The 27,203-nt window shown below is 43.8% G+C and overlaps 2 protein-coding genes and 3 pseudogenes across 2 annotated transcripts; 1 reads left to right on the forward strand and 4 right to left on the reverse strand.

Moving 5' to 3' along the window:
• Nucleotides 1–1,390: 1,390 nt before the first annotated feature.
• LOC118085026 (olfactory receptor 51H1-like) lies at nt 1,391–2,329 on the reverse strand. Its single transcript, XM_035115282.2, has one exon. The coding sequence runs from the start codon at nt 2,270–2,272 to the stop codon at nt 1,391–1,393; it is 882 nt and encodes a 293-aa protein (XP_034971173.2). The 5' UTR covers nt 2,273–2,329.
• Nucleotides 2,330–14,033: 11,704 nt separating this feature from the next.
• LOC118085589 (olfactory receptor 51H1-like) lies at nt 14,034–15,279 on the forward strand (annotated as a pseudogene).
• A 656-nt stretch (nt 15,280–15,935) lies between these two features.
• On the reverse strand, nt 15,936–18,530 carry LOC132592046 (olfactory receptor 51H1-like; annotated as a pseudogene).
• Nucleotides 18,531–19,749: 1,219 nt separating this feature from the next.
• LOC118085025 (olfactory receptor 51H1-like) lies at nt 19,750–20,705 on the reverse strand (annotated as a pseudogene).
• Nucleotides 20,706–26,170: 5,465 nt separating this feature from the next.
• Nucleotides 26,171–27,130, reverse strand: LOC118085024 (olfactory receptor 51G1-like). Its single transcript, XM_035115280.2, has one exon. The coding sequence runs from the start codon at nt 27,128–27,130 to the stop codon at nt 26,171–26,173; it is 960 nt and encodes a 319-aa protein (XP_034971171.2).
• Nucleotides 27,131–27,203: the final 73 nt, after the last annotated feature.

Consider the following 27,203-nt stretch of genomic DNA (forward strand, 5'->3'; position numbering starts at 1 on the left):
CAACTTCCAAATGACATTTCCAACATTTTAAATCTTTTTTTAAATAGATCTTTGCCAGTTTTACTGGGGTCAAGTACCAACGGTACATAATTTTCATGATGTTTTCTTTCAGTACCGTGCATGCTGTGAATTTTATATATTGATTCCATAATTTCAGCCACAAATCAATTTCAATCTTGTGTCCAAAATCCATAGCCCACTTGATCATAACATCTTTTGTCTCTTCATCTTTAGTATTCCATTCAAGTATGAAATCGTACATTTTTGAAAATAATTTGTTATCCCCCTCTACTATTTCAATTTGAAATTTTGATTTGCTATTTTCAAAAACATTCTTCCTTTTGTCTTCATTAAACAAATCATGGATCTGATGGTATTGCAACCAACCCGTCATCCTGTTTTGTAATTGATCATAAGGCTTGATTTTCCAACCTTTGTCTGTTCTTATTATCATTTCCTCATATGTTAACCAATTAGCCTCCATGTTTTTTTTTCTTTACAACTAATGCTTCTGTAGGTGATAGCCACAGAGGTGTTTTCCTCTCTAAGAGGTTTTTATATCTTTCCCACACTTCAAAAATCAGTTTAATCAAAATTAAAAATCCCTTGTGGACTTTAACTTTATTATACCATAGGTACGAATGCCATCCGTACCTATTATTAAACCCCTCCAGGTCCAACAAGTCCGTATCTTTTAAGGCCATCCACTCCTTTGCCCAGATCAAACACACCGCTTCGTAATAAGTTTTTTAATCTGGCAGTGCAAAGCCGCCTCGTTCTTTCTTGTCTATTAGTAATTTATGCTTTATCCTTGGCGGCTTTCCCTGCCAGATAAACCTTGATATTTTTCTCCTCCACTGGTCGAAGTGGCTTGTACCTTTGACTATCGGAAGCATTTGAAAAAGAAAAAGCATCCTTGGCAACAAGTTCATCTTAATAATAGCAATTATTCCCCATAATGACAGGTTCAGATTTTTCCATTTCTCTAAATCTTTTTCTATTTATTTCCAAATTAACTCATAATTATCACTAAATAGATTTATATTTTTGGGGGTCAACCAGATACCTAAGTATTTTACTTTTTTTACTGCCATAATACCATATTTCATTTGTAACTCCTCCGTCTCCAATTGGCGTAGATTATTCACCAACATTTTGGTTTTTACAGTGTTCAGTTTCAAAACCTGCCAATTTACCGAAATCCTCTATTTCACTCAACATCACTTTCATACTATCCTGCGGATCCCCCACCATCAAAATAAGATCATCGGCAAATGCTTTTTGCTTGAATTCCTTCGTGCCCACTCTTATCCCTTTTATTGCTTTATTTTCTCTTACGTTACTCATTAAAATCTCCATCACTGAAATGAATAGAGGCCCTTCTCTATTTTTAGCCCCTGGTTTTCTTTAACATTTTGTAAATCCTCTGCCGAATTTGCTGGGTCTTCACACTGTACACAACAGGATTAAGAAGTGGAGGGACTGCTATGTATATGTTGGCCATCAGCATGTAGACAATGGGAGAAAGGTGCTTCCCAAATCGATGTACCACACTGACGCCAATCATTGGGACGTAGAAGATCAAGATGGCACAAATGTGAGAGACGCAGGTGTTGAGAGCCTTGAGGCGCTCTTGGTGGGACGCAATGCTCAAAACACTCTTCAGGATCAGGATATAGGATATGAGAATGATCACAACATCCAACCCCAAAGTAAACATGACCATTACCAAACCATACAAAATGTTGACTTTTGCACCAAAACAGGCTAACTTCATTGTGTCTGGGTGGAGGCAGTATGAATGAGAAAGCACATTAGAATTGCAGAAAGGGAGCCTTTTAATAAGAAAGGGGAGTGGGAAGCAGACACAGAAAGCTCTGGACAATATAGCTATACCTAATTTAGCAATTGCAGAATTTGGGAGAAGTGAGGTATATCTTAATGGATCACAGATGGCAATGAACCGGTCATAGGCCATTGCCACAAGAATGCCAGACTCTGCCCATTGAAACAAATGGATAAAGAACAACTGGCTGATGCAGCCACCAAGCGTGATTTCCCCTGAGTCAAACCAATAGACCTGCAGCATAGTTGGCATGGTGGAAAAGGAGAGGCCCAGATCCGAGCAGGCGAGCATGCAAAGGAAGAAGTACATGGGCTCATGGAGGCTTGGGTCAATCTTGATGACGTAAAGGATAGTAAAGTTTCCCAACAGGGTCAGGGCGTAGAGCACAAACAGTGGGAAGGCCACCCAAGAGTTCTTCTCCTGCATCCCAGGGATGCCAATCAGGACAAAGGTTTGGTGGCTCACAAGGCTCTCGTTGAAACTGGTGATGGAGGACATCATTCCCCAAGTCTGTTTGTTGGGAAAATGCTAAGGAAGAAAAGTCAAATGAATATTAGAAATCTGGTATGATTTTACAGGTTCTGTCCTAGTTTAGTCCAGCAAGAGACATTGTCTTAGAGCCTCAAAACACATTCAAAGAAAGAAATATCCCAACTGTGACATATGGTTCACTCTTCCAAGCCCAACCAGTTTCAATTTTATGATTTATTCATTTGTTATTTTATAGATTCATAGAGTTGGAAGAGACCACAAGGGCCATCCAGTCCGACCCCCTGCCAAGCAGGAAATACCATCAAAGCATTCTTGACATATGCCTGTCAAGCCTCTGCTTAAAGACCTCCAAAGAAGGAGACTCCACCACACTCCTTGGTAGCAAATTCCACTGCCGAACAGCTCTTACTGTCAGGAAGTTCTTCTTAATGTTAAGGTGGAATCTTCCTTCTTGTAGTTTGAATCCATTGCTCCGTGTCCACTTCTCTGGAGCAGCAGAAAACAATCTTTCTCCCTCCTCCATATGACATCCTTTCATATATTTGAACATGGCTATCATATCACCCCTTAACCTTCTCTTCTCCAGGCTAAACATACCCAGCTCCCTAAGCTGTTCCTCATAAGGCATCGTTTCCAGGCCTTTGACCATTTTGGTTGCCCTCTTCTGGACACGTTCCAGCTTGTCCGTATCCTTCTTGAACTGTGGTGCCCAGAACTGGACACAGTACTCCAGGTGAGGTCTGACCAGAGCAGAATACAGTGGTACTATTACTTCCCTTGATCTAGAGTTTACAGAGTATTTGCAGAGTTTTACTCCACACCTTTGCCAAAGGGGCTCCCAATCAGCTTCTGAAGTTAAGTAGTAAGAGGGTTTCTGCTCTTAGGTTTCTACCGTATATAAAATCATGTGACAGAGAAATGCATGGGGAGGGAAGCAGAATAAGCTACAGTTCTTGCAGTGACAACTTGTTGGAATGTCTACTCAGCCTCTCTTGTGGAGAAGTGATGGGAGCTGGTCTTTCAGCAAATCAGTGAGACAGCCCTGTTTTTCTTCTGCTCTATTCTGCAGCCTGACGGTAGTTTAGCATTATTTGTGTAGCTCAAGGATCCTAAAGCCAGTTGGATTGATCTGAAAGGGAAACTGGGACACTCCCTCCACCACTGATTAGTGTTGTGGCTGTAAGTCTGAAGTGGGAGCTGAGGAATCTAAATATCCCCAAACCAATCCTTCTTGAGGGGCCACCCACAGCCGCAGGCCGTTCCCTAAACACGCCTTGCCTTTGAAGCATCTAGGCTCCACAGCTGAAGTTTCCACAAGCATCCTTCCTGTTGGACCCACCTTGCCTCCCAGGTGCATATATTTGGATTTGAGCAGACTTGGTGACCTCTTTGACACTTCTCTTCATCCTGCTGGGAACAGGTTGTTAGACTATTTTTATATTACTATTTAGAGGTCCCATGGACTGCAAGAAGATCAAACCTATCAATTCTGAAGGAAATCAGCCCTGAGTGCTCACTGGAAGGACAGTTCGTGAAGCTGAGGCTCCAAGACTTTGGCCACCTCATGAGAAGAGAAGAATCCTTGGAAAAGACCCTGATGTTGGGAAAGATTGAGGGCACTAGGAGAAGGGGACGACAGAGGACGAGATGGTTGGACAGTGTTCTCGAAGCTACCAACATGAGTTTGACCAAACTGCGGGAGGCAGTGGAAGACAGGAGTGCCTGGCGTGCTATGGTCCATGGGGTCACGAAGAGTCGGAAATGACTAAACGACTAAACAACAACAAATTTAGAAGTACCCAGTGACCAAAAAAAGAAGAAAGGTGAAAATTGCAATGCAATGTGGACATAAACACAGATGCAAACCGAAAGCAACATCAGAATTAAAACTGAACTAAAAACAACAACAGAGAAGGCAGAAACGCCAAAGATCCACGGAGCTCTAAAGCAGAGACGTAAAAATGAAATGGTCTCTGTTGCTGCAGGGCTGTTCTGAGGTTCTTATGCTACCCATACTTAATAATAATAATAATAATAATAATAATAATAATAATAATAATAATATATTTATACCCCACCCATCTGGCTGGGTTTCCCCAGCCACTCTGGGTGGCTTCCAACAAAAAAATAAAATACATTAAAGTGTCACACATTAAAAACTTCCCTGAACAGGGCTGCCTTCAGATGTTTTCTAAATGTCAGGTAGTCATTTATCTCTTTGACATCTGATGGGAGGGCGTTCCACAGGGTGGGTGCCACTACCGAGAAGGCCCTCTGCCTGGCTGCCTGTAGCTTTGCTTCTTGCAGTGAGGGAACCTCCAGAAGGTCCTCGGAGCTGGACCTCAGTGTCCGGGCTGAACGATAGAGGAGGAGATGTTCCTTCAGGTATACTACTTAAGAGATACAAGCTCTGTCATTTCACAAAACTGTGAGAGAGATATCTGGAACTGATCAAAATGTTTATATCTCAAACAGTGCTTTCCACATACCTGACTTTATGGCATGGTCAATGTGACACGGTTTCCCCAGCAGCAAACACTAAGCCTGCCTTTGCTGTTCCAAGAGAGATCATCCCTGTGCTTTTTATGGCGTTGACAATTAAGAAAAAAAACGTTTCCCCTCTGGGAGAGAGGCTGTCTGAAAGTTGCCAGAAAACTGCTTTGTCTCAGGGGGAGGAGATCTCTGGTGGCAATTACTCGCAAATCTCTAAAGCTCCTGGGCAAGGTCCTGGAGTTCAGCTCTGGGCCAGACGTTCTGGAGATCTTGTGTGTGCTCCTCTCTTTCATAAGGATAGACAAAGGAGATTTGCCCAAATGGGGGAGAAATTTGATTCTGTTTGCATTCAAAAGTGAACCTATCCAATCCATACTTTCTGGAACAACACCTATGGCCAAGCATAGATTTGTCCTTCCCTACCAGCAACCCTTCATGCGGAGATATCTCACCTCCTTGAGGATCTTGGGGAGCCTCAATTTTAGAACTTTTTACAAATGTTTGACTAGTTTTGTGGGGGGTAGGATAAAAGAGAATGGAGTGAAGGTGGGTGGGCGGGGGAGCTGGCTTGAATGGAAGCTATCTATGCCATGAGAAGTTGAGGGAAGATTGAACCATTCAACCCTGGGGGGGGGTCTACCTTTTAAAGTTTTGGAGGCACACACATCGCAGCAAAGTAGGGATGGGGGAGGATTTCGAGTAGTTCCACAATTTGGAGTGAACCTACTCATTCAACATATGAAGGGCTGTGCTTGGATTGCAATGGGGACAGGTAGATTAGACTGCATGCCTAGAATCTGTACAAGCAGAGATTCCTCCAACTTATATTTGCTCACTTTTTATGATATGGTGCAAGGAGACCCCTGGTTCTTTCTCCCCTTGCTTTCTAACATAAATGGTTTCTAGATGCTTGCGGCACTTAGGATGCAAAAAGGGAAAAGGTAATGGACCCCTGGACGGTTAAGTCCAGTCAAATGGGGTTGCGGCGCTCATCTTGCTTTCAGGCCAAGGGAGCCGGCATTTGTCCGCAGACAGCTTTCTGGGTCATGTGGCCAGCAGGACTAAACTGCTTCTGGCACAACGGGACACCACGACAGAAGCCTGAGCGCACGGAAACACTGTTTACCTTCCGACCGCAGCGGTACCTATTTATCTACTTGCACTTTTTGGCATGCTTTCAAACTGCTACGTTGGCAGGAGCTGGGACAGAGCAACAGGAGCTCACCCCGTCAAGGGGATTTGAACCACTGACCTTCTGATCGCCAAGCCCAAGAGACTCAGTGGTTTAGACCACGGCGCCACCCACGTCCCGTCACGTAGGATGCATTGCACTTGCCACGTGGGATAAAAAGCCCTTGAAGCACCAGGGCACTGTTGCAAAGCTCCCCTTAATGGGTAACTGAGAAGAGATAGGAGAGCCAGGAGGACAACTTTGCCATGGGCTATAGATTTTGGGCATAATATAACAACTGATGCATGGTCAAAATTGTGGAGGGAGAATTTAAAGTTCACGGCCTGTACAGTGTTAAAAGAAAATGTAATGAAAATGGTATGTCGCTGGTACTTGACGCCTGCAAGACTGGCTAAAATGTACAGGAACCAAAATAAGTTGTGTTGGAAATGCAAAGCATCAGTTGGGGAATTTTACCACATGTGGTGGGAGTGTGATAGGATCAAAAAAAATTGGGAATCCGTGTATAATGAATAAAAAAATTGAGATATACTTTTCCAAAAAAGCCAGAGGCCTTTCTATTGGGGCTAGTAGACAAAGAAATCTTAAAAGTGGATCAAAGATTCTTCATGTATGCCACTGTGGCTGCTAGAATATTAATTTCCCAGAAATGGAAAATACAGGAGATTCCTTCAATTTCTGAGTGGCAAACAAAGGTATTAGAGTATATGGAAATGGCCAAATTAACCCACAGAATCCGGGGCCAGGATGATGAGAAATTTCAGATAGAATGGAGTAAATTTATTAATTATGCTAAAGATCCCACAGGGAATGAAATCACTAGCGGTAATGGCATGAATCCTATATAGCTGAGAATGTGATTAAGTTAGATAATACGAGAGAGGATTGAAATAGTTTACCATTTGGTGGGAGGAGGGAAGTCGCAATGTATGGGATATATGTTGTACAGATGCATTATTGTACTGTTGCTTAAGTGAATAAAAATTTATTGGTCAAAAAAAAAAAGAGGACAACTTTGCCTTCTTCTCAAGCAAGGAATTTAACAGCTCACTTGAGGCCAGATTAGCATTTAACCAGCCTCAGATTCATGGGAGGAAGAAGCAATACAGAGTTTTCTCAGACCAGTTGGGAGCACTGACCACAGTGCTATCAAACTAAATGGTTAGTTTCCAAGAAAACCCAACATGGTCACATTTGACTTCAGAAGAGGACATTTCCCCAAAATGAGGAAACTGGTGGGGAGAAAAAAAGAAAGTTAAAAGGCAAGGTCAAGAGGGAGGTGTTTAAAAACACAATATTAGAATGTGTACCACAGAGTGAAACTTTGCCTACTTTCAAAGCAAAGAACTTAACAGGTCACTTGAGGTCATATCAATATTTTACCAGCCTCAAATACATGAGAGTATGAAACAGTGTTTCCTGCTGCTGCATCGCCACCCATCTCTCACCTGGATTCATTGAACAGGTGAAGCCCTCGCTGCACTGCTGTCAGAACATCTTTCTCATGTTTAGTCTAAATTTCATGCAATTTGAACTTTTTGGTTCTGGTCCTGGCCTCTAGAGCTGTAGAAGACAAATTTGGCCCATCACCTCTATTCAACCTGCACTTTGAACCTTGGAAGATGGCTATGTGATCTCTCAAACATTATGATAGTTCACATGACATTTGCTTATACCACATGGGTAGTTGCTCCCAGTGGTATAACTATGGTCAGGTGGATCCACGATCTCTCCTCATAACCTACTATAAACCCTAACCAATATCTTCAGTCATGGCCTGCTGGTCTAATATGGGTAGCAAATTGTGAGGAGTACCAGGCTGCTAAAGGGTTAAGCAGTTTGCTGTGACGTCTGGTCACTGGGGGGAAGATAAGGAGGGAGGAGTTCCTACATCCGGGAATGTTCTCTTTGTTCTCTGTATGCTGTATTTTGGTTTCGTAATTGCTGCTCGCCGGGAATGCTGTTTATACTGTGTAAATAAAGGACTTAGCTCATAAGAAAGAAGCTGTCCTCTGTGATTTATTTGTGTGTTGCCCTCTGTGGTCAACACAGCTACCGCTGCGAAAGGGGAAACTCTGCTATTTACGCCGAGAGGAGCCCTGAAGGGAGGGGCAGGCTCAGCTACACAGAAGGAAGCCTGCTGGACTATCGGTGATCATTATGAAGATTTATATCTCATAATGTCACACAAATCAAATGGAAAAGTAACAGCTCCTTTCTTTTTTTAAAAAAAATATATTTTTATTAATTTTCCAATTAAAACCAATTATATCACATTCATTATTTCAAATTATACACATATATATCAATCAAACCGAATGTTATGCCAAATCATCTAAAAAAAATTTTTGGGTTCCCATGCTTCAAGAAATTGGGGATTCCTCGCAACCGTCCACTGCCGTCTTTTTTCTAAAGTTCAAATCGTCTCTCCGAGTTCATAATAATCCAGATCTTTCCCTTACAGTCACATAGATGTTTTCCTCTTTCAACCGATTATTTCCCAGCTGCTGAGATAAATGTCAAACAAAGTTTCACAAATGTTCTTTCTCCTGTGTGAGTTAATCAGTCGAGCCTCCCCATAAATCTTCTTGGTCTGGAGCGTCCCTATTGCGTCGACTCTCAACACGAAGCAGCGCCATCTTAAAAAAACTCAAATCACTTTCGTTTTCTCTCATAGATTAACGATCTTTATAAAATTTACAGCTTTTCCAGGCAGAAGAACCAGACCTCACACCATGCATAGACTCTTGGTAAATTAATGGATCTCCTTGCCCTATAGCTGAACTTAGCTTCAGGTCGCTGCTCCAATTCAAAGTGCGTCACAACTCATAAATCCTCCGAACGCATCCAGGCACTCCTCCCATCCAACTAGAGGGGGGCTTTTCTCATCAGCAACTCCTCATCTTCAAAAAATATACTCAATAACAACAGTTTATAAAGTTCAACTCACACAGTCTTTTGCTTCTCTTTCACTCCAAACAAGCCAGGACATCACGTCTGGGAAGGTACGAAGTAACTCATATGAAAAAAATAAAAAAGAAAGACTCGCTTCCCTTATCGCTCCGTCCCCATCAATCCTTCTTCCAGTTGAAATACAGCCTTTAACTCCTCACCCTCAGCAGCATAGATTTCTCGGTAGTAAACAGCGCTTCTGCCCCTCCTTCTGAAGTATGTCCATAGATTTAAGCCTAATTATCTTCTTTAATCATGGAAATCCCCGCCATGCAGATTAGCGTCCGGGAGTCCTGGCCCTCGTAAGTGCTTCAGCCCAAGCTCCCCCCACTCCATAAACAGTCGGAGTGGGTCTGGGGGCATCGCGGGCCAGCGGCCCCTCTCCGTAACCCCCGGAGAGGGTAGGGGGTTGCCATTTACTCCCCTAGCAACCGCCAAATTCCTTACGAAGGTCAGAGGGATGGAAAACAGGTCCGCCATTCCTGCAGGCGGAAACCGGAACCTCAGGAAAAGTAACAGCTCCTTTCTGTGTTCTGCACTATGCATGCTGCCATTGAGATTGTGACAAGACCTAGAATGATGGTCTCCTTGTGACCCTCAGGCCATGGTGGGAGCAAAGGGTTGCTGGCCACATCTCCCCCGTCTTCATAGCTGCCAAGTTTTCCCTTTTCTCGCGAGGAAGCCTATTCAGCATAAGGGAAAACCCCTTTAAAAAAGGGATAACTTGGCAGCTATGCCCGTCTTCCATCATGAAAGAAAGAAATGCAGAATTGATTGCTGGAACATTTCCCCGAGAGCAAACTTCAGGTCCTTGCATAGGATCTTAGAGGTTCCCCTGGCAACTGCTGCTGGGATTGCAGAGATCTCCTCCTTGTGGGATTCAGCAGATTTCTGGCAGTTTGGGGGCAGCTGGCCTCCCTGAGGGAGAACTCTTTTCTTATGACTCTTGGCATCATAAAAATCACAGCCAGAATCCCTCAATGTAGCAGCACAGGTAGGCTCCATGTCTTCCATAGAAGCAATCATGTCAGCTTCACAGTTTGGGCCGTGAAGTCAGGTAAGTGCAAAGGATTGCATGAGATACAATGCAGATCAGTTCTTCTTTGGCCAGTTTCTGAGAGGTCCCCATCAATCATCATGCTATGAAATGATTGACCTGGTTTACATTTCTGATTTTATTCCCACATTGGTCTATGGTGGATCTACCTTCTTTAAATTCTGCTTGCTCTTCAGCAAGTATAGCTCATGGTATGTTATATTTTATGGGCTTTTATTTTCAAATGTGTGCTATTTATATATATACTTGGTTGATGGGTGGTTGTAAATAATAATAGTCCAACACCTTTGTGATTATAAGAAGTTAAGAAGAGCCTTTGGCCCATCCACTTAGAATAGTAGAATCACAGAACTGAATAGTTGGAAGGGACCCCGAGGGCCATCTAGTCTAACTCTCTGCAATGCAGGAATCTCAACTAAAGACCCTGTTCTTATGTGGACCAACCAGATGGGAAGTAAAAAAAACGATTCTCAGCAGATTGTATTCAGAGGTACACTGCTTCTGCTGGTGCAGAGAATATAGACATCATGGCTACTTGCCACTGATATCTTCCATGAATTATGAGTCTAATAATAATTATTATCATTATAAACAAAGTGGTTGGCTAACCACCATCTAAGAACAGTAGCTTGGAATTCAAGACCCTGGAATTCTTTTCCTAAACCAAAAATGCTATGTAATTTGGAGAACTGGAAATATATAGTGCAGCCCTGTTAGGAGGGCTTAAAAAAAAGGTGGGGGGAGTATAAGATTTGCATAGCACATGCACATGCTAATTTATATAAATACAGTGGTACCTCTACTTACGAATAACTCTACTTACGAATGTTTCTACTTATCAAAATCCAAACTACTACTACTACTACTACTACTACTACTACTACTCCTCCTCTTCTTCTTCTTCTTCTTCTTCTTCTTCTTCTTCTTCTTCTTCTTCTTCTTCTTCTTCTTCTTCTTCTTCTCTCATACAAAATCACACACACACACACACACACACACACACACACACACTAGCTGGCACCATGTGGGGGGAGTTGCAGAGGAAGTTACAGGCCAAGTCACTCAGCTGCTCTTGGATTTTGCTGCCATGCTTGAAGTAAGATCTAGGAAGGTTTCTAGAACACCACTTGGTCAAACAGTAAGTGATCAGAATCAGCTGTTGGTGCCTGAGGACATAAACAAGACACGTCAAGGGGTTCGGCCAATCACATGAGCTCCTGACCCCTCCTAATCAGGGCTAATAAGATCTAAACAAAGGAGGCTGGCTGGCTGGCTACCAAGCCAGATGGGTGGGGTATGAATAAATAAATAAATAAATAAATAAATAAATAAATTATTATTATTGCAGAGAGGGATCGTCACTTCCCTTGAAGATGATTATTTCTGAAGCTACTACAGCACTGCTTTGACTGATGTGTATTCAATGCGCTTTATTGAATTATTGTAAATAAATTGCTTCATGATTCTATTATTTGTGTATACCAGTCTCGGATCCTTCAGGATGGCCGATGGTTTATAAATGCAAACAAACAAACAAACAAACAAACAAACAAACAAACAAACACTGTTGCCACTTCAATAATAACTTCATCCTTTTGCTGGTGCCCTTATTGTTTGTTGTTTACTCCAATCCAATCCTCCACGATGGGGATGGGACCTCTGGTAAAGAGATTTTGCTTTGTATCCCTTATGCTTCCTGTATCAAAGAGAGAGTCACCCAAGAGACCTCTGGAACATCTCCCCAAGAGTGGGACTCCAGGTCCTTGCATGGGAACCTTGGAGATGCCTTAGCGATGGCTCCTGGGGTTTCAGGTATCTTCATGCACTGTGGTTCAGCAGGATCAGGACAGCTTTCCTCAGGAAATGGGGGGGAACCTGTAAATAGCTCTGACACCGTATAAACTCAACAGCCGAGGCAGGCTCAGCATTCACCAGGGGAGAGATTTCTTCAGGTTCATAGCTGTTGGTGTAAGTGCAAAGGACTTCTTGAGATACAAAGCAGTTGAGTTCCCCCTTCATGAAGGGATGAGATCTACTTCATCCCTTCCAATCTGGCTTCAGGCCTGATTTTGACACCTGAATGGCCTTGATCATCTTGGCTGATGATTCTGATCACGAAAAGGAGTGGAGGGTGACACTATATACTCCTTGCTCTCTGAAGACCATCATGTCCTCCAGGCGTGGTTCTGATGATGCCGTGGTTCTGCTCTTGCAGAGTGGCGTCGGGGTTCTGCTTTGCCCTTTAGCTTTTGGTCTGTGAGATCATGTCTTAGTTTCATGATACTAGTTGCAGGTAGGTAGCCGTGTTGGTCTGATGCAGTCAAAGCAAAATTTAAAAAATCCTTCCAGTAGCAGAAGTGCACACGAAAGCTCATACCTATGACAAACTTAGTTGGTCTCTAAGGTGCTACTGGAAGGAATTTTTTATATATTTTGTTTAGTTTCATGATGTTAGCCGCCCTGAGCCCAGGGAGGGCTGGGTACGAATATTTATTTATTTATCCTAAATTATGCCATCTTCTCTTTCTTGTGATTCTCTCTCTCTCCCTCTCTCTCTCCCTCTCCATTGTGTATTGCTTTCTAACACCCATTGGCCACAATCCAGAGATGGACAATGTGATAATCATCCACGTTGCAAATGCTAAGAGACCACAGGGACCTCTAGGAGGCGCTGCCCTTCAGGAGAGTCTGGAATCTGCAGCTGATGCCAAATTCTGCTGCGTGTGTTATAAGTGGTGCAGCAAGAAGGAATCACATAACACTTATCCTGCGTGAACTTCGTGTTTGTCTATTGCTTCGCGTTTGTCCATTGTGTATTGCTTTCTAACACCCATTGGCCACAATCCAGAGATGGACAATGTGATAATCATCCACGTTGCAAATGCTAAGAGACCACAGGAACCTCTAGGAGGCGCTGCCCTTCAGGAGAGTCTGGAATCTGCAGCTGATGCCAAATTCTGCTGCGTGTGTTATAAGTGGTGCAGCAAGAAGGAATCACATAACACTTATCCTGCGTGAACTTCGTGTTTGTCTATTTTCTACTTGGCCCAATTCAAGCTGTTGACTTTAATGTGCAAAACCCTAAACAACCTGGGACCCAGGTACCCAGTGGAGCGCCTCTCCCCATCTCTGCCAAACCAGGCCCTTTCAGTTATTGCATCAGTGAACATGGCTTGTTATGTGATAATGTGGGGGGGGCAGGGTCTTTTGTAAATAAATAAATATTGTATTGTTTATATGATGTTAGCTGCTCTGAGCCTGGCTCTGGCCAGGGAGGGCGGGTACAAAAAATAATAATATTACGGTATTATTATTATTCTCCGATTTGACACCCTGCACCACTTACAGAATCATAGAATCATAGAGTTGGAAGAGACCACAAGGGCCATCCAGTCCAACCCCCATCCAGTCCAACCCCCTGCCAAGCAGGAAACACCATCAAAGCATTCCTGACATATGCCTGTCAAGCCTCCGCTTAAAGACCTCCAAAGAAGGAGACTCCACCACACTCCTTGGTAGCAAATTCCACTGTCGAACAGCTCTTACTGTCAGGAAGTTCTTCCTAATGTTTAGGTGGAATCTTCTTTCTTGTAGTTTGAATCATTGCCCCCCCCCCAAGTGTAGTACTTTACATTTCTCCTTGTTAAAATTCATCTTGTTTGCCTCACTGAAGAGAGAAAGGCTCTCCCACTTCACAGATGGTTTTCAGGTGGCAGCTCAACGCGCGTCTTCTTCACACAGGCATTTGAGGAATGGTGAGTGAGTATAATTAATTGGGCACCCCTACATCATCGTTTTTACTGGTTTAACGAGTTTTCTCAAATTATTCTAAAAGAGAGGAACAAGCAGATGGCCTCCAGAATTCCATATAAGACATAGCCACCCCAAACAACTCAGAATCTCAACCAGCAAGTCGATGGTAGAGGAAGCAGACCAGAACATTCAGGACTAATTTCTCTCTTTCTTTCTCTTTCCCAAAACTTTATTATAAAGATAAATGAACAAACCGGTAAGGCGTATGGAATAAAACAACCAAAGAAACAAAAACCGCTCCGGCCAAAAAAACAAACTTCACAGCTATTGCCCCATGAAATACATTTTCATGAGAAAACACAATGAATTGGAAGTTACAAGGACTAATCAACATTGACCAGATGGGTTTGGAGGCTCTAATACAAGTTATTCAGTTGGACTAAACTAGGACAGAACCTGTAAAATCATACCAGATTTCCAATATCCATTTGACTTTTATTCCTTAATATCTTTCCATCAAAAGCACCAGGTGAATGATGTCCTCCATCACCAGTTTCAACGAGAGCCTTGTGAGCCACCAAACCTTTGTCCTGATTGGCATCCCTGGGATGCAGGAGAAGAACTCGGGTGGCCTTCCCACTGTTTGTGCTCTACGCTCTGACCCTGCTCGGGAACATCACCATCCTCTATGTCATCAAGATTGACCAAAGCCTCCATGAGCCCATGTACTTCTTCCTTTCCATGCTCGCCTGCTCGGATCTGGGACTTTGCATATCAACCATGCCAACAATGCTTGGGGTCTATTGGTTTGACTCCAGAGAAATCCCATTCAACGCTTGCATCACCCAGATGTTCTTTGTCCATTCATTCCAATGGGCAGAGTCTGGCATTCTTGTGGCAATGGCTTTTGACCGGTTCATTGCCATCCGTGATCCCCTGAGATACAGATCACTTCTCCCAAATTCTGCAATTATAAAAATAGGCTTAGTGGCCTTCTCCAGAGCTTTCTGTCTCTGTTTACCCGCCCCTTCTCTTATTAAACGGCTCCCTTTCTGCAGATCCAATGTCCTTTCTCACTCTTACTGTCTACACCCAGATGTTATGAAGTTAGCCTGTGCAGACACAAGAGTCAATGTTTGGTATGGTTTGATAGCAATTATTTTTAGTTTGGTGTTGGATGTTGTGATCATTTTCATATCGTACATCCTGATACTGAAGACCGTTTTGAGCATTGCCTCGCACAAAGAGCGTTTCAAGACTCTGAACACCTGTGTTGCTCACATCGCTGCCATATTGATTTTCTACGTCCCAATGATTGGCGTCAGTATGTCACATCGATTCGGCAAACACCTTTCCCCCATCGTTCACATGTCGATGGCAAACATTTATATTTCAGTCCCGCCACTTCTCAATCCTGTTGTGTACAGTGTGAAGACCCAGCTGATTCGGAAAAGGATTTTTAAAATTTTGTGTTTAAAGAAAACCAGGGGCTGATATATTTTCCAGAGGGAATTGTGTACCCAAAGGAAAAGAAGGTGGTTTGCAATGAAAACCACAGCCTTAAGAAGTAATAGTATTGGTTTCATGATTTTATTATCCATTAGATTTTTATATCGCTCTTCATCCAAGGGTGACAGGGAGGTTTACAATCACAAAAATACAAAATGAGAACACACACGCAAAACCCAATAACCCCACTTTCACAAACCCATTCAAAAGACCATAGATTGTTTAATTTGCCAAAGGCCGAGGAGAAGAGGAATGTTTTTGCCTGGAGTCTAAAGATGTGCAATGTTCACGACAGTAGAATCTCCCTGGGAAGAACATTCCACAAACAGGGAACCACCACAGAAAAATGTTAGGAATCATTCTGCAAAGAAACAGAAAAGGTGCGTGTAGCTTTAAGAATGTACTGTAAAGAATGTAGCTTTAAGTTCTGTACTGTTTGGCTGCTGTTTGTGCTGAAGGAGCACTTGCAGTTTGAATTTGCCTGCAGAGAGTGAACACCTACTTGCTTTAAGTTTGTTGTAATAAATCCATATTTAAGTCTAGTCTCGCTGCTTCGTGTGGGTTTGTCCTCTGTCCTCTACCACCTGAAAAAGCTGCCACCCAATGAAAAGTCCCGTTCTCATGTTGCCACCCTCCAAACCTCACATGGAGAGGGCACATGAAGAAGAATCTCGGAGGGTGTTCACAAGGTCCAGGTTGCACAAATCGTGGTAGCTCACAACTGGAAGATTCCTCACAATATAAAGATTGACCAACGCTACTAAACCGTTTGGCGGTGTGCTAATTTAGAGAAATTGACACAAAAACTAAGGAAAACCAGAGGACAAGCGATGAAGGACTTGTCTGAGGAAACATGGGGAAGTGTTTCTTGATTATGCAAGTGTAAAGGATAATGCTCCCCCCCAATGTACTCTAGACTATGAATCTTGATTTTTCTATTCACCTCAAAACCCTTGAAAGAAAAGCTTTTTCAAGGGAACTCTGTAAAGTATAAAGGAGAAAGCAAATTAGATTCTTAAATATGTATCATTATCCAGCTGCCTTGCTTTGCTTTCTTTCTAAGTTGTACTTCAGAAAAGTTTAATAAAGAAATAGAATAACAATTAAGAACGATCTGCCATGGACACTGGTATTACTACCATGCTCCAGTGCCTTTGCAGCTGAAGAAAGTTTTTCAGCAAAGGACTTCTCGGGTCCCAGTAGGGTTGCCACCTATTCTTTAAAATATGGGTTTGTTCCATTTGGGGACAAAAATCCCCTGTCCTGTTTGGGATGCCCCTTGTCATCATATTTCTTTCTTTTTAAACAAAAGTTTGTGCATTCTCCCTTACTTGCTTGCATTGCGCAGCCTAGCTGAGTTGAGGCCACCCTCCAAAAGTGGCTGGTTGGTGCTTCAGGATAGCCAATAGAGCTCTCCAGCCATCAGGGCAACAGCCTCTGCTTGAAATAGTCTCCCTCTACCTCTCACTGTGAGTTTAAGGATCTCATGGCTTATTTCCACATCTGGAATGGATTGCCTGGAAGCTGCAAAGGAGGGCTTCTCATATTTAAGGTTCTGTTACTGCCCAGGTGAAGAGTGGTATGCATATATTTACACAACAGCAGCAGCAGCAGCAACAACAACAACAACAACAACCACCTGCTATTTGGCAGAACAGAAGGAGAGCTAAAGGAGCGTTCAGGATTAATCACCCTTCAGTGAATGATTTTGGTGGATTCTAATATAACTTACCCTTTTGGAATCAACTGACAAATTCATTCCTTATTAGAATAAAAAGACAACATTTATAGAATTTGTAAAATCATAGCAGAATCCTTAGTATTCACGTCAGTTTTATGACCTCTGAATATATTTCTACCAAATGTACTTGGGGAACAATGTCCTCCATCAGCAGGTTCAATGAGAGCCTTGTGAGCTCCAGACCTTTGTCCTGATTGGCATCCCTGGGATGTCAGGCTGTTGCCAGCAACTCTCACGGCCGGTTGCCCAGGAACATACGAAGACAAGGAATGTTCTTACTGTCCGCTTTTTATTCAGTATTTACAGAGAGAGGCTTTAGAACCCAGCCTCTTGGATAATGGCATTGCCCCGAGTGAATCTCCACCGCCTCTCTCCCACTTCTTCATTCCTCATCACCTCCTCTACGGGTGCTGACAAGTGCCCTCTGCCTTTGAGCTCTTTCCTCTCCTACTTTCAAGGCTCGCCAGGTTCTGGGAGATGGAGGGTCTGGAATACTTTCTAAAGACACTGTGTCCGTCTGCTGTCAACCCCCCCCCCCATGCTTCCCCTTCTCCTCTCCCATTATTTCCCAACTTTCCCCCTCATCTGCCTCTGAGCTGTGACCTCCCTCAAACCCCTGTTGTAATTCTAAACTGTTTTCCTCTTCTCTGAAAGGGTCAGGCTGGAGAGGCAGTCTCCACCATTCCGCTTCTGCCCAGTCCCTGACATCACCCCCCCCTCTCCAGAGAAGTGGGGGGACAGCAACAAAAATGTTGGCCATCAGCATGTGGACAAATCGATGTGCCATACTGGTGCTGATCATTGGCACATAGAAAATCAAGATGGCAGAAATGTGGGCCACACAGGTGTTCAAAGCCTTCAGACACTCTTCATGGGAGGCAATGCTCAAAACAGTCCTCAGAATCAGGACGTGGGATGCAAGAATGCTCACTACATCCAACCCTAAAGAGGAAATAACTACTGTCAAACCATATAAGATGTTGACTCTTGTGATCTGCAAAGGCTAACTTCATGGCATTTGGGTGGAGACAGTAGGAGTGGGAAAGGGATTGGGAAAACAACACAAAGGCCTCTGGACAAGACAACAATGCCTATTTTCACAACTACTGAATTTGGCAGAAGTGATCTATATCTCAGTGGATGATGAATGGCAATCTTGCGATCAACTGCCATTGCCACAAGAATGCCAGGCTCTATGGATGAAGAACATCTGGCTGATGCAGGCATTGAATGGGATTTTTCTGAAGTCAAACCAATACATGCTCAGCTTGTTGGCAAGGTTGACATGGGAGAGGCCCAGTTCTGAGCAGGCAAGCATGGAAAGGAAGCAATTTATCCCATGGTGAATGCGGAGCCTGGCTGTTGAGTTTATACAGTGTCAGAGCTATAGCAGGTTCCCCCCATTTCCAGAGGTCTCCTGTGTGACTCTCTATTTGATACAGGAAGCATAATTGAGACAAAGCAACATCTCTTTACCGAAAGGTCCCATCCCCATCTTGGAGGATTGGGGTAAACAACAAAAAATATGGGCATGATTAAAAGAATGAAGTTATTATCACCAAGGTCCAAAAGTTGTTCACGGATTAAATGGAGCATTTGTTCAAGGAATCAGAAGTGGCAACAGTGGTTGTTTGTTTGTTTGTTTGTTTGTTTGCATGCATTTATAAACCATCTGTCATCCTGAAGGATCTGAGACTGACATACACAAATAATAGAATCATGAAGCAATTGATTTACAATAATTTAATAAAGCGCATTGAATACACATCAGTCAAATCAGTGCTGTAGTAGCTTCAGAAATAATAATCTTCAAGGCAAGTGACGATCCCTCTCTGCAATAATATTATTTATTTATACATACATACCCCACCCATCTGGCTTGGTAGCCAGCCAGCCAACCAACCTCCTTTGTTTAGATCTTATTAGCCCTGATTGGGAAGGATCAGGAGCTCATGTGATTGGCTGAACCCTTTCACGTGTCTTGTTTATGTCCTCAGGCAGCAACAGCTGATTCTGATCACTTACTGTTTGACCAAGTGGTGTTCTAGAAACCTTCCTGGATCTTCCTTCAAGCATGGCAGCAAAATCCAAGGGCAGCCGAGTGACTTGGCCTGTAACTTCCTCTGCAACTTCCCCCACATGGTGCCAGCTATGTTGTGGTGTGTGTGTGATTTTGTGTGTGTCCCCCCCCCCCCAGAAAGGCATGTTAAAAAAATATGGCCCCTTCTTTTGAACATATTAAAAGGCTTTGTACTCGCATAACAGTGATATTACTGGCTGTACTGAGTCCCTTTAAATTCATTTGCTTCTTTCTAAAAGGCAGAAATCAGCTCTCCAACAAACCTGATGATGATGATGATGTAAAAATAAATAACATTGTTCAGAAAGACTATCAATGGTCACTAACCACAATGGTGATATTCTACCACTATCAGAGCTGAATGACACTATCCCTCTGGAAGCTGCAGAAAGGGAGAGAGCTGGACTCAGGTCCTGCTTGTGTGTTTCCCCCTAATGGGCATCTGGAGAGCCACTGTGAGAAGAGAATGCTGGACGACATAGGCCATTGGCCACATCTAGGAGGCCCCTCTTGTTCTTATGACAAGTCAGACCAGTTATTGAATATATACGGTACCAATATGGGGTGTATTTGTGTATTCCTAATTACAATAGACTTTCTCACCACATTATGGAATTCGCCTTTGGTAGAAAGATCAAGCCCTAGTTTTCCTTATCTTCAAAATGTTGCATATCCTTTGCCGAATCTGCTGGGTCTTCACACTGTACACAACAGGATTGAGAAGTGGTGGGACTGCAACGTAGATGTTGGCCATCAGCATGTGGACAATGGGAGAAAGGTTCTTCCCGTATCGATGTACTACACTGACACCAATCATTGGGACATAGAAGATCAAGATGGCACAAATGTGGGAGACGCAGGTGTTGAGAGCCTTCAGACACTCTTCCCGGGAAGCAATGCTCAAAACAGTCTTCAGAATCAGGACATACGATGCAAGAATGATGACCACATCCAACCCCAAAGTGCACATGACGAGAATCAAACCATACAAGACGTTGACTCTAGTGTCTGCACAGGCTAACTTCATGGCATCTGGGTGGAGACAGTAGGAGTGGGAAAGGACATTGGATCTTCAGAAAGGGAGCCGTTTAATAATAAAAGGGATTGGGAAGATGACACAGAAAGCTCGGGAAAACACAGCTATGCCTATTTTTGCAATTACTGTGTTTGGGAGAAGTAATCTATATCTCAAAGGCTCAGAGATGGCAATCAAGCGGTCAAAAGCCATTGCCACAAGAATGCCAGATTCTGCCCATTGGAATGAATGGAGAAAAATATCTGGGTGATGCAGGCGTTGAATGGGATTTCCCCTGAGTCAAACCAATAAACCCCCAGCATTGTTGGCATGGTTGAAATGGAAAGGCCCAGATCCGAGCAGGCAAGCATGCAAAGGAAGAAGTACATGGGCTCATGGAGGCTTTGGTCAATCTTGATGACATAGAGGATCGTGATGTTCCCGAGCAGAGTCAGGGCGTAGAGCACAAACAGTGGGAAGGCCATCCAAAAGTTCTTCTCCTGCATCCCTGGGATGCCAATCAGGACAAAGGTTTGGTGGCTCACCAGGGTCTCATTGGAGCTCATGATGGAGGACATCGTTCCCCATGTGCATTTGGTGGAAAGATATTGAGGAATCATAAAAGTTATTTGAATACTAAAAATCCTTGTGCTGTTTTACAGTTTCTGCAGTGGTGATATTGTCATTCTGAACAGAGATAAATATCTGAGTTTATGTTCAACTGGAAAAGTTAAATTAGAACCCCATAACTCATTCACTCAGTGCTCCATCTACTTCGGGTAAATAACGCTCCAACCTTTGCATGAGTATTAACCCCCATCTCTCTTTTAAGTCTACCCAATGTCAGTTTAAGCATCTCTTGTGTAAGTTGTGAGTCCCAGAAACAAAATTTTGCAGTTGAAAGGAGATCTGATGAACTTCTTCCACCAGTGGGTTTGACAAAAGAGCATTGGCATCATTTGTAGTAGCTACAATTCTGAACAGGGACCTGAGAAGTCCTTTGGTGGAAAGCTTTCTTCAGCCACAAAGGTTTTGTCTGTCTCCTGCAGTTGAACGTGATATCAGTCTACATGGCAGGTCTTTTGTGAAGGTCACTTGGAGCAATGTCTGTTCATTGTACTGCATTTTGTCAGAAACATTCCAGCATTCAGTTTTCCATCAGGATCTAGCATTGTGAGACAGGGAAACTTTCTTTACACCCTGCATAATTTTAAACACCTTCATCATGTCCCCTCCCCATGCTCTCCTCTTTCCTAAACTAAAATGTCCCAAATACCCATTCCTTTCAGAACATTAAGTGGCAATCTGAGAAAAAAATTCATTCCAATTAAACAAATATAGTAACATATTAAATTCATTTCACAACAGTGAAATAAAAAGGCTGTCTAACACCCCACACACACAATATAGACCCCCAAAGAGTCAAGACACAGACCTTGTATCATTCTGTCATTTTCAGAATTCTTACTACGTGTTAAGCGTGGCAATCAGCATATGTGAGACACTTCAGTGCAGGATCTTATCTCGTTGGATCCCCAGGAATCATTGAAGAAAAACGGCATGTTTACAGAAATAGTCCGTTTCCAATCTATGACCGACTAGCATAAATCTGTCCTCACCAGCTATGAAAACCTCATCCGAACTCATAAGCTCCTCTGCTTTGTGGAGTAGCAAAATGATACAGTGAGCTGTTCACTTAATCAAATTTACTACCCGCCACAAAAATATATTACACTTCAATATTTGCAGGTTTCAAAGTCCTGTTCTGTCCATGGTATTGTATTTTATTTTGTCAGAAACCTTCCAACATTCACTTTCCCATCAGGTTCTAGTATTGTGACAGAGGGAGAAGAACTTCTTGCACTGTGCATAATTCTGTACAGTACCATTGTGTCTCCTGCCCTTGGTCTTACTTTTCCCTAAGCTAAAATGTCCCAATTGTCATATCCTTCCCTCCAGCCCTTCAACCTTTTGGTCTACAATCTCCCTTTAAGGTGCTGCAACCAGAACCAGATTGTTTTGTTATCCATGTCATTCCTATGTAAAAGATATTAGCTCTGCCATTTCATAACATCATGACTGAAGGTCTACCTGTCGTTGATCAAAGAAAAACTCATCTGCCTTGTTTCTCAAGGAATCCTTTGAACTTACCTGACTTTATGGCACAAACAGTGAAACCGGTATGGTTTCCCCCCCACTGTCAATGCTGAACCCGACTCTGCTGTTCCAATAATTATTCAGCATGTGCTTTTTATGGTGTCGGAATTGTAGCAAAAATGTTTTCCCTTAGGGAGAGAATCTACTGAAAAATCGCTTTGGAGATAAGGTTTGCTTCAAGTATGGAGAAAGTGCAAAAGGGGATTGGGCATTTTATGGGATGGTATAGATTAACACTGAGTGGACCTAGAGTTTGTTCCCGCAGAGCTGTTTTTATATTATCCATGCTTAAAATGCATGCGCTCTGTCATTTTATGACTGATAAAGACCTATCTGAAGTCAATTGAAATGTTTATATTCAAAAGAGGTCTCTGCACTTAATGGACTCTAAGGCATGAGCTCTGGAGGCAACATGATTTTCTTGACAGTAAGCACTGAGGGATTCTGCCTATGCTTTTTATTGTGTTCCACTTAGGGTTAAAACTAGTGCTATTTAGCTAGAAAAAGAGGTGGTGGAACTCACATATCTTGTTCTCTTATACTGGCAATGGCGCCCACTGTGTTCCAGCTGAACAGAAGGCCTGGTTAAAACCTTCTGTGCTTCCCCTCTAGGAGGGAGGCTGCCCCAAAACAGCTGGAAAACACTGGAATCCCAGGGGAATGAAATATGTGAAATCGCAGTAGCAATTGTTAGAAAATCTCTAAGGATCCCTCCGCAACGACTCTCGGAGGGATGCTCTGGAGATCTTGTGTTGTGCTCTTACATGACAACAGATGAGTAAGATGTGAGCGTTTTTTAAAAGTAATTTTATACTATTTTATTATTAAAATATTAAATAATATTATTAATATTCAATATTGATATTGATACATGACCCGGAAGCTGTCTGCGGACAAACGCCGGCTCCCTCGGCCTATAGAGCGAGATGAGCGCCGCAACCCCAGAGTCGGACACGACTGGACCTGATGGTCAGGGGTCCTTTACGTTTATTATTTTATTATTATTTATTATTAATTTTGTACTGTTGTATTATTAAATGCCACCCCAATCTCTGAGCAGTGAGAGCCTTCAAGGGACCCAGACCTGTTTCCTTGGAATGAGTAACAGCAGAGTCTACAGCATCTTGAGCATATATCAACACACATAGGTAACCTGAGCATAGGATGACAGGGCTCCCTAAATTAACACCCCAACAGATCTTGATTCTATTGCTCTGTGTCCAGCTTCTCCACCTGCTCTTTGCTCAGCTCTCTCAACCACACACTGTCCTATTGTTCCATCCACCCAGCAGTTAAGTGAGGTTGGGGGGACCCACTCATTTGCCCTATGGCACTGAGCAACCTCTTTTGTTATGCTTAAGTGTCAGCCAATAGAATCCTCTATCAGCTTTTAACACTTATAGGGTATAGTTTGTTTTCTGCTGTTCTGGAAGGTAAAGGTAAAGGGACCCCTGACCATTAGGTCCAGTCGCAGACGACTCTGGGGTTGCGGTGCTCATCTCACTTTATTGGCCAAGGGAGCCAGTGTACAGCTTCCAGGTCATGTGGCCAGCATGACAAAGCCGCTTCTGGCGAACCAGAGCAGCTCACGGAAACAACATTAACCTTCCTGCTGGAGCGGTACCTATTTATCTACTTGCACTTTGACGTGCCTTCAAACTGCTAGGTTGGCAGGAGCTGGGACTGAGCAATGGGAGCTCACCCCGTCATGGGGATTTGAACCGCTGACCTTCTGATCAGCAAGCCCTAGGCTCAGTGGTTTAACCCACAGTGCCACCCGCGTCCGTTCTGGAAGGTAGGACCCTACTAATGGCTTCAAGTTACAAGAAGGGAGATTCCGACTAAACATCAGGAATAACTTTCTGACTTCTAGGGCCATAGCACGGGGTGGTTGCCCCAGGGACAAAATTGCTAGGGGTGCAAAATTTCAGTATCCAGTGCTGCCTCAATACAGCTGTGTGCTTCTGTCGCTGGGCTCCGTTGAGAGCAGCTTCTCCATGCTAACCAGGAAGTGACCTCTCCCGGCAACAGAATGACTCTTTCCCCCCCTGATCTCTGAGGCTGTGATCTCCTGGGTGACACAGATGCTGTTAGGCAGTTGAATGTGCATGCGTACTCTGTCCATTTCCCTCCAACCGACCCCACCCCCGCGCAGCCCCGGGAACTGGCAATCCACGCTATGTCACTGTTCTCCCCTCCTGAAGTTTCCAACAACTTTTATTCAGAAGCATCCTGTCCCTGACCATGGAAGCAGAGCATAGACCTTCAAGGCCAGTAGCCATTGGTAGGCTTCTCTTCCATGAATTTGCCCAATCCTCTTTTGAAACCATCCAATTTTCACTTGCATTTTCCAGGGTCTTGAGCCTGACACTTCCGAGCCCCGTTCCAAACGAAAAGAAAGCTGGGCAAGTTCTAGACCAGGGGTCAGCAAACTTTTTTAGCAGTGGGCCGGTCCACTGTCCCTCAGACCTTGTGGGGGGCTGGACTATATTTTGAAAAAAAATATGAACGAATTCCTATGCCCCACAAATAACCCAGAGATACATTTTAAATGAAGTGACACATTCTACTCATGTAAAAACACCAGGCAGGCCCCACAAATAACCCAGAGATGCATTTTAAATAAAAGGACACATTCTACTCATGTAAAAACATGCTGATTCCCGGACCGTCCGTGGGCCAGGTTTAGAAGGCGATTGGGCCGCATCTGGCCCCCAGGCCTTAGTTTGGGGAACCCTGTACTAGACCCTCAGAAATTTACACCCTTTGGGGAAGTGGGGAGAACATAACAATATAATTCTGCCTGCTTGCCTGCCTGCCTGCCTGCATACACAGCAGCGCCATCCCTTTCCATCAGTAAGAGCATTTTAAAAGCTTTCCAGTAAACGTAAAATTCCTTCAAGCTTATTTATGTGTCCCCCCCAACAACTTTTCATTTTTAATGTTTCGCTAGCTTAGTTGCTCAGCACCATCCCATCCCACACAGCCCTGTGGATCATAAAGTCTTCTGAGAGACCAAGCATTCAGTAACCCCGGTGCAAGGGGCACCAGAGAATTCTTGCAAGGAAAAAGAATGAGAGCAGAAATGGCTGGTGCTCATTTATTTTTCAATCCAGAAAGTACAGTTAGTGATCATGCTGTTGCTTTCAGTTTGCAAACATGATGTGGCCGGCTCCTTTTCTAGAACTCTTATAATGGCAACGGTGCCCACTTGAGAGGTGCTGGAACTGAGTTCCATTGCGTTCCAGCTGGGGGGGGGAGCCCTGATTATGCGATTGATTACTTCACTCCATCTGCTTTGTGTTTCCTTTGCATTAGAATGGATGGGAGCCGAATAACACAATGACAACAGAATTTTTATATATTATGTAAATTACATAAAGCACATAATTCCACCATAGTGTACACTGGGACAAATAACATGGTTTGGTTGGTGGAAGACGAACAGCAGTGGAATGGAAGCAGCAGACCATACAATCGTTGCAGGGCATGTTGTCTTTAGTTGGTGTCTGCACTTTGAGGTCCTGAATAGACCTGAGAAGAAGCAAAATAGATGGTATGTACCCACCTGACTCACACAACATTATTCATTGGTATTATATATTGCTCCGATACTTTGGCCACCTCATGAGAAGAGAAGAATCCTTGGAAAAGACCCTGATGTTGGGAAAGATTGAGGGCACTAGGAGAAGGGGACGACAGAGGACAAGATGGTTGGACAGTGTTCTCGAAGCTACGAACATGAGTTTGACCAAACTGCGGGAGGCAGTGCAAGACAGGAGTGCCTGGCGTGCTATGGTCCATGGGGTCACGAAGAGTCGGACACGACTAAACGACTAAACAACAACAACCGTAAGTGTAGCACTTAAGCTTGTTATTGTCCTTATGACTGGATGAGCTTCACAGCACAGAGTTTCTTAAGGATACGTTGGCGGATCTGCTTCGTCTTGATACTGTACACAACTGGGTTCATCAGAGGAGGTGCCAGCAAATAGACGTAGGACATGAGTATGTGGACGATGTGAGGGGCATGTTCCCCAAAGCGGTGGATCAACGACAGGCCTATCATGGGCACATAGAAGAGCAGGACAGCACAGATGTGGGAGACGCAAGTGTTGAAGGCCTTGAGGCGCTCTTCTCTGGAGGCAATGCTCAGGACTGTTTTCAGGATGAAGACGTAAGAGAGGAAGATCAGGAGGGAGTCGATTCCCACTGTGAAGGCCACAACGGTCAGCCCATAGATGTGGTTGACGATGATGTCCGAGCAGGCCAGCTTCATGATTTCCAGATGCAAGCAGTAGGAGTGAGAGAGGACGTTGGTCCTGCAGTAATGGAAGCGGCGGAGAAGCAGGGGCAGAGGCACAATCAGGGAAAAGCTGCGGAATGCAAAGGCCAGCGTCATTGTCACGATCCTCTGGGTGGTCAAGATGGAGCCATATCTCAGCGGGTTGCAGATGGCCACAAAGTGGTCAAAGGCCATGGACAAGAGCACGGAAGATTCAACGAGGGAGAGAGAGTGAATGAAGAAGAGCTGGGTGAAGCAGGCGCTGAAAGGGATCTCGCGAGCATCGAACCAAAATATGCCCAGCACTGTGGGCAACGTAGTGAGGCACAAGCCCAGGTCGGTCAGGGCCAGCATGGCGAGGAAATAATACATTGGCTGGTGCAAGCTTGAGTCTGTTCGGATCACATGGAGGATTGTGCAGTTCCCCAAGATCACCGTCATGTAGATGAAGCAGAAGGGGAGGGAGATCCAGCGATGGGCGTACTCCAGCCCAGGGAAGCCCGTCAAGAGGAATGTGGTGGGGTTGGAGGTTTTGTTCCCCAAATGGGAGATGTTCATTTCACAAGAGCGACCTGTTTCACCTCGGTGCTTTAAAGTCAGTGCCTAGGAGGCAAAGTAGTTTTTATTGTAG

This window comes from Zootoca vivipara, chromosome 4 (genome assembly GCF_963506605.1).
Source record: "Zootoca vivipara chromosome 4, rZooViv1.1, whole genome shotgun sequence".
Lineage (NCBI taxonomy): Eukaryota > Metazoa > Chordata > Lepidosauria > Squamata > Lacertidae > Zootoca > Zootoca vivipara.

Coding starts and splice junctions, on each gene's coding strand:
- LOC118085024 (XM_035115280.2), bottom strand. CDS start 27,130: ATGAACATCTCCCATTTGGGGAACAAAACCTCCAACCCCACCACATTC.
- LOC118085026 (XM_035115282.2), bottom strand. CDS start 2,272: ATGCAGGAGAAGAACTCTTGGGTGGCCTTCCCACTGTTTGTGCTCTAC.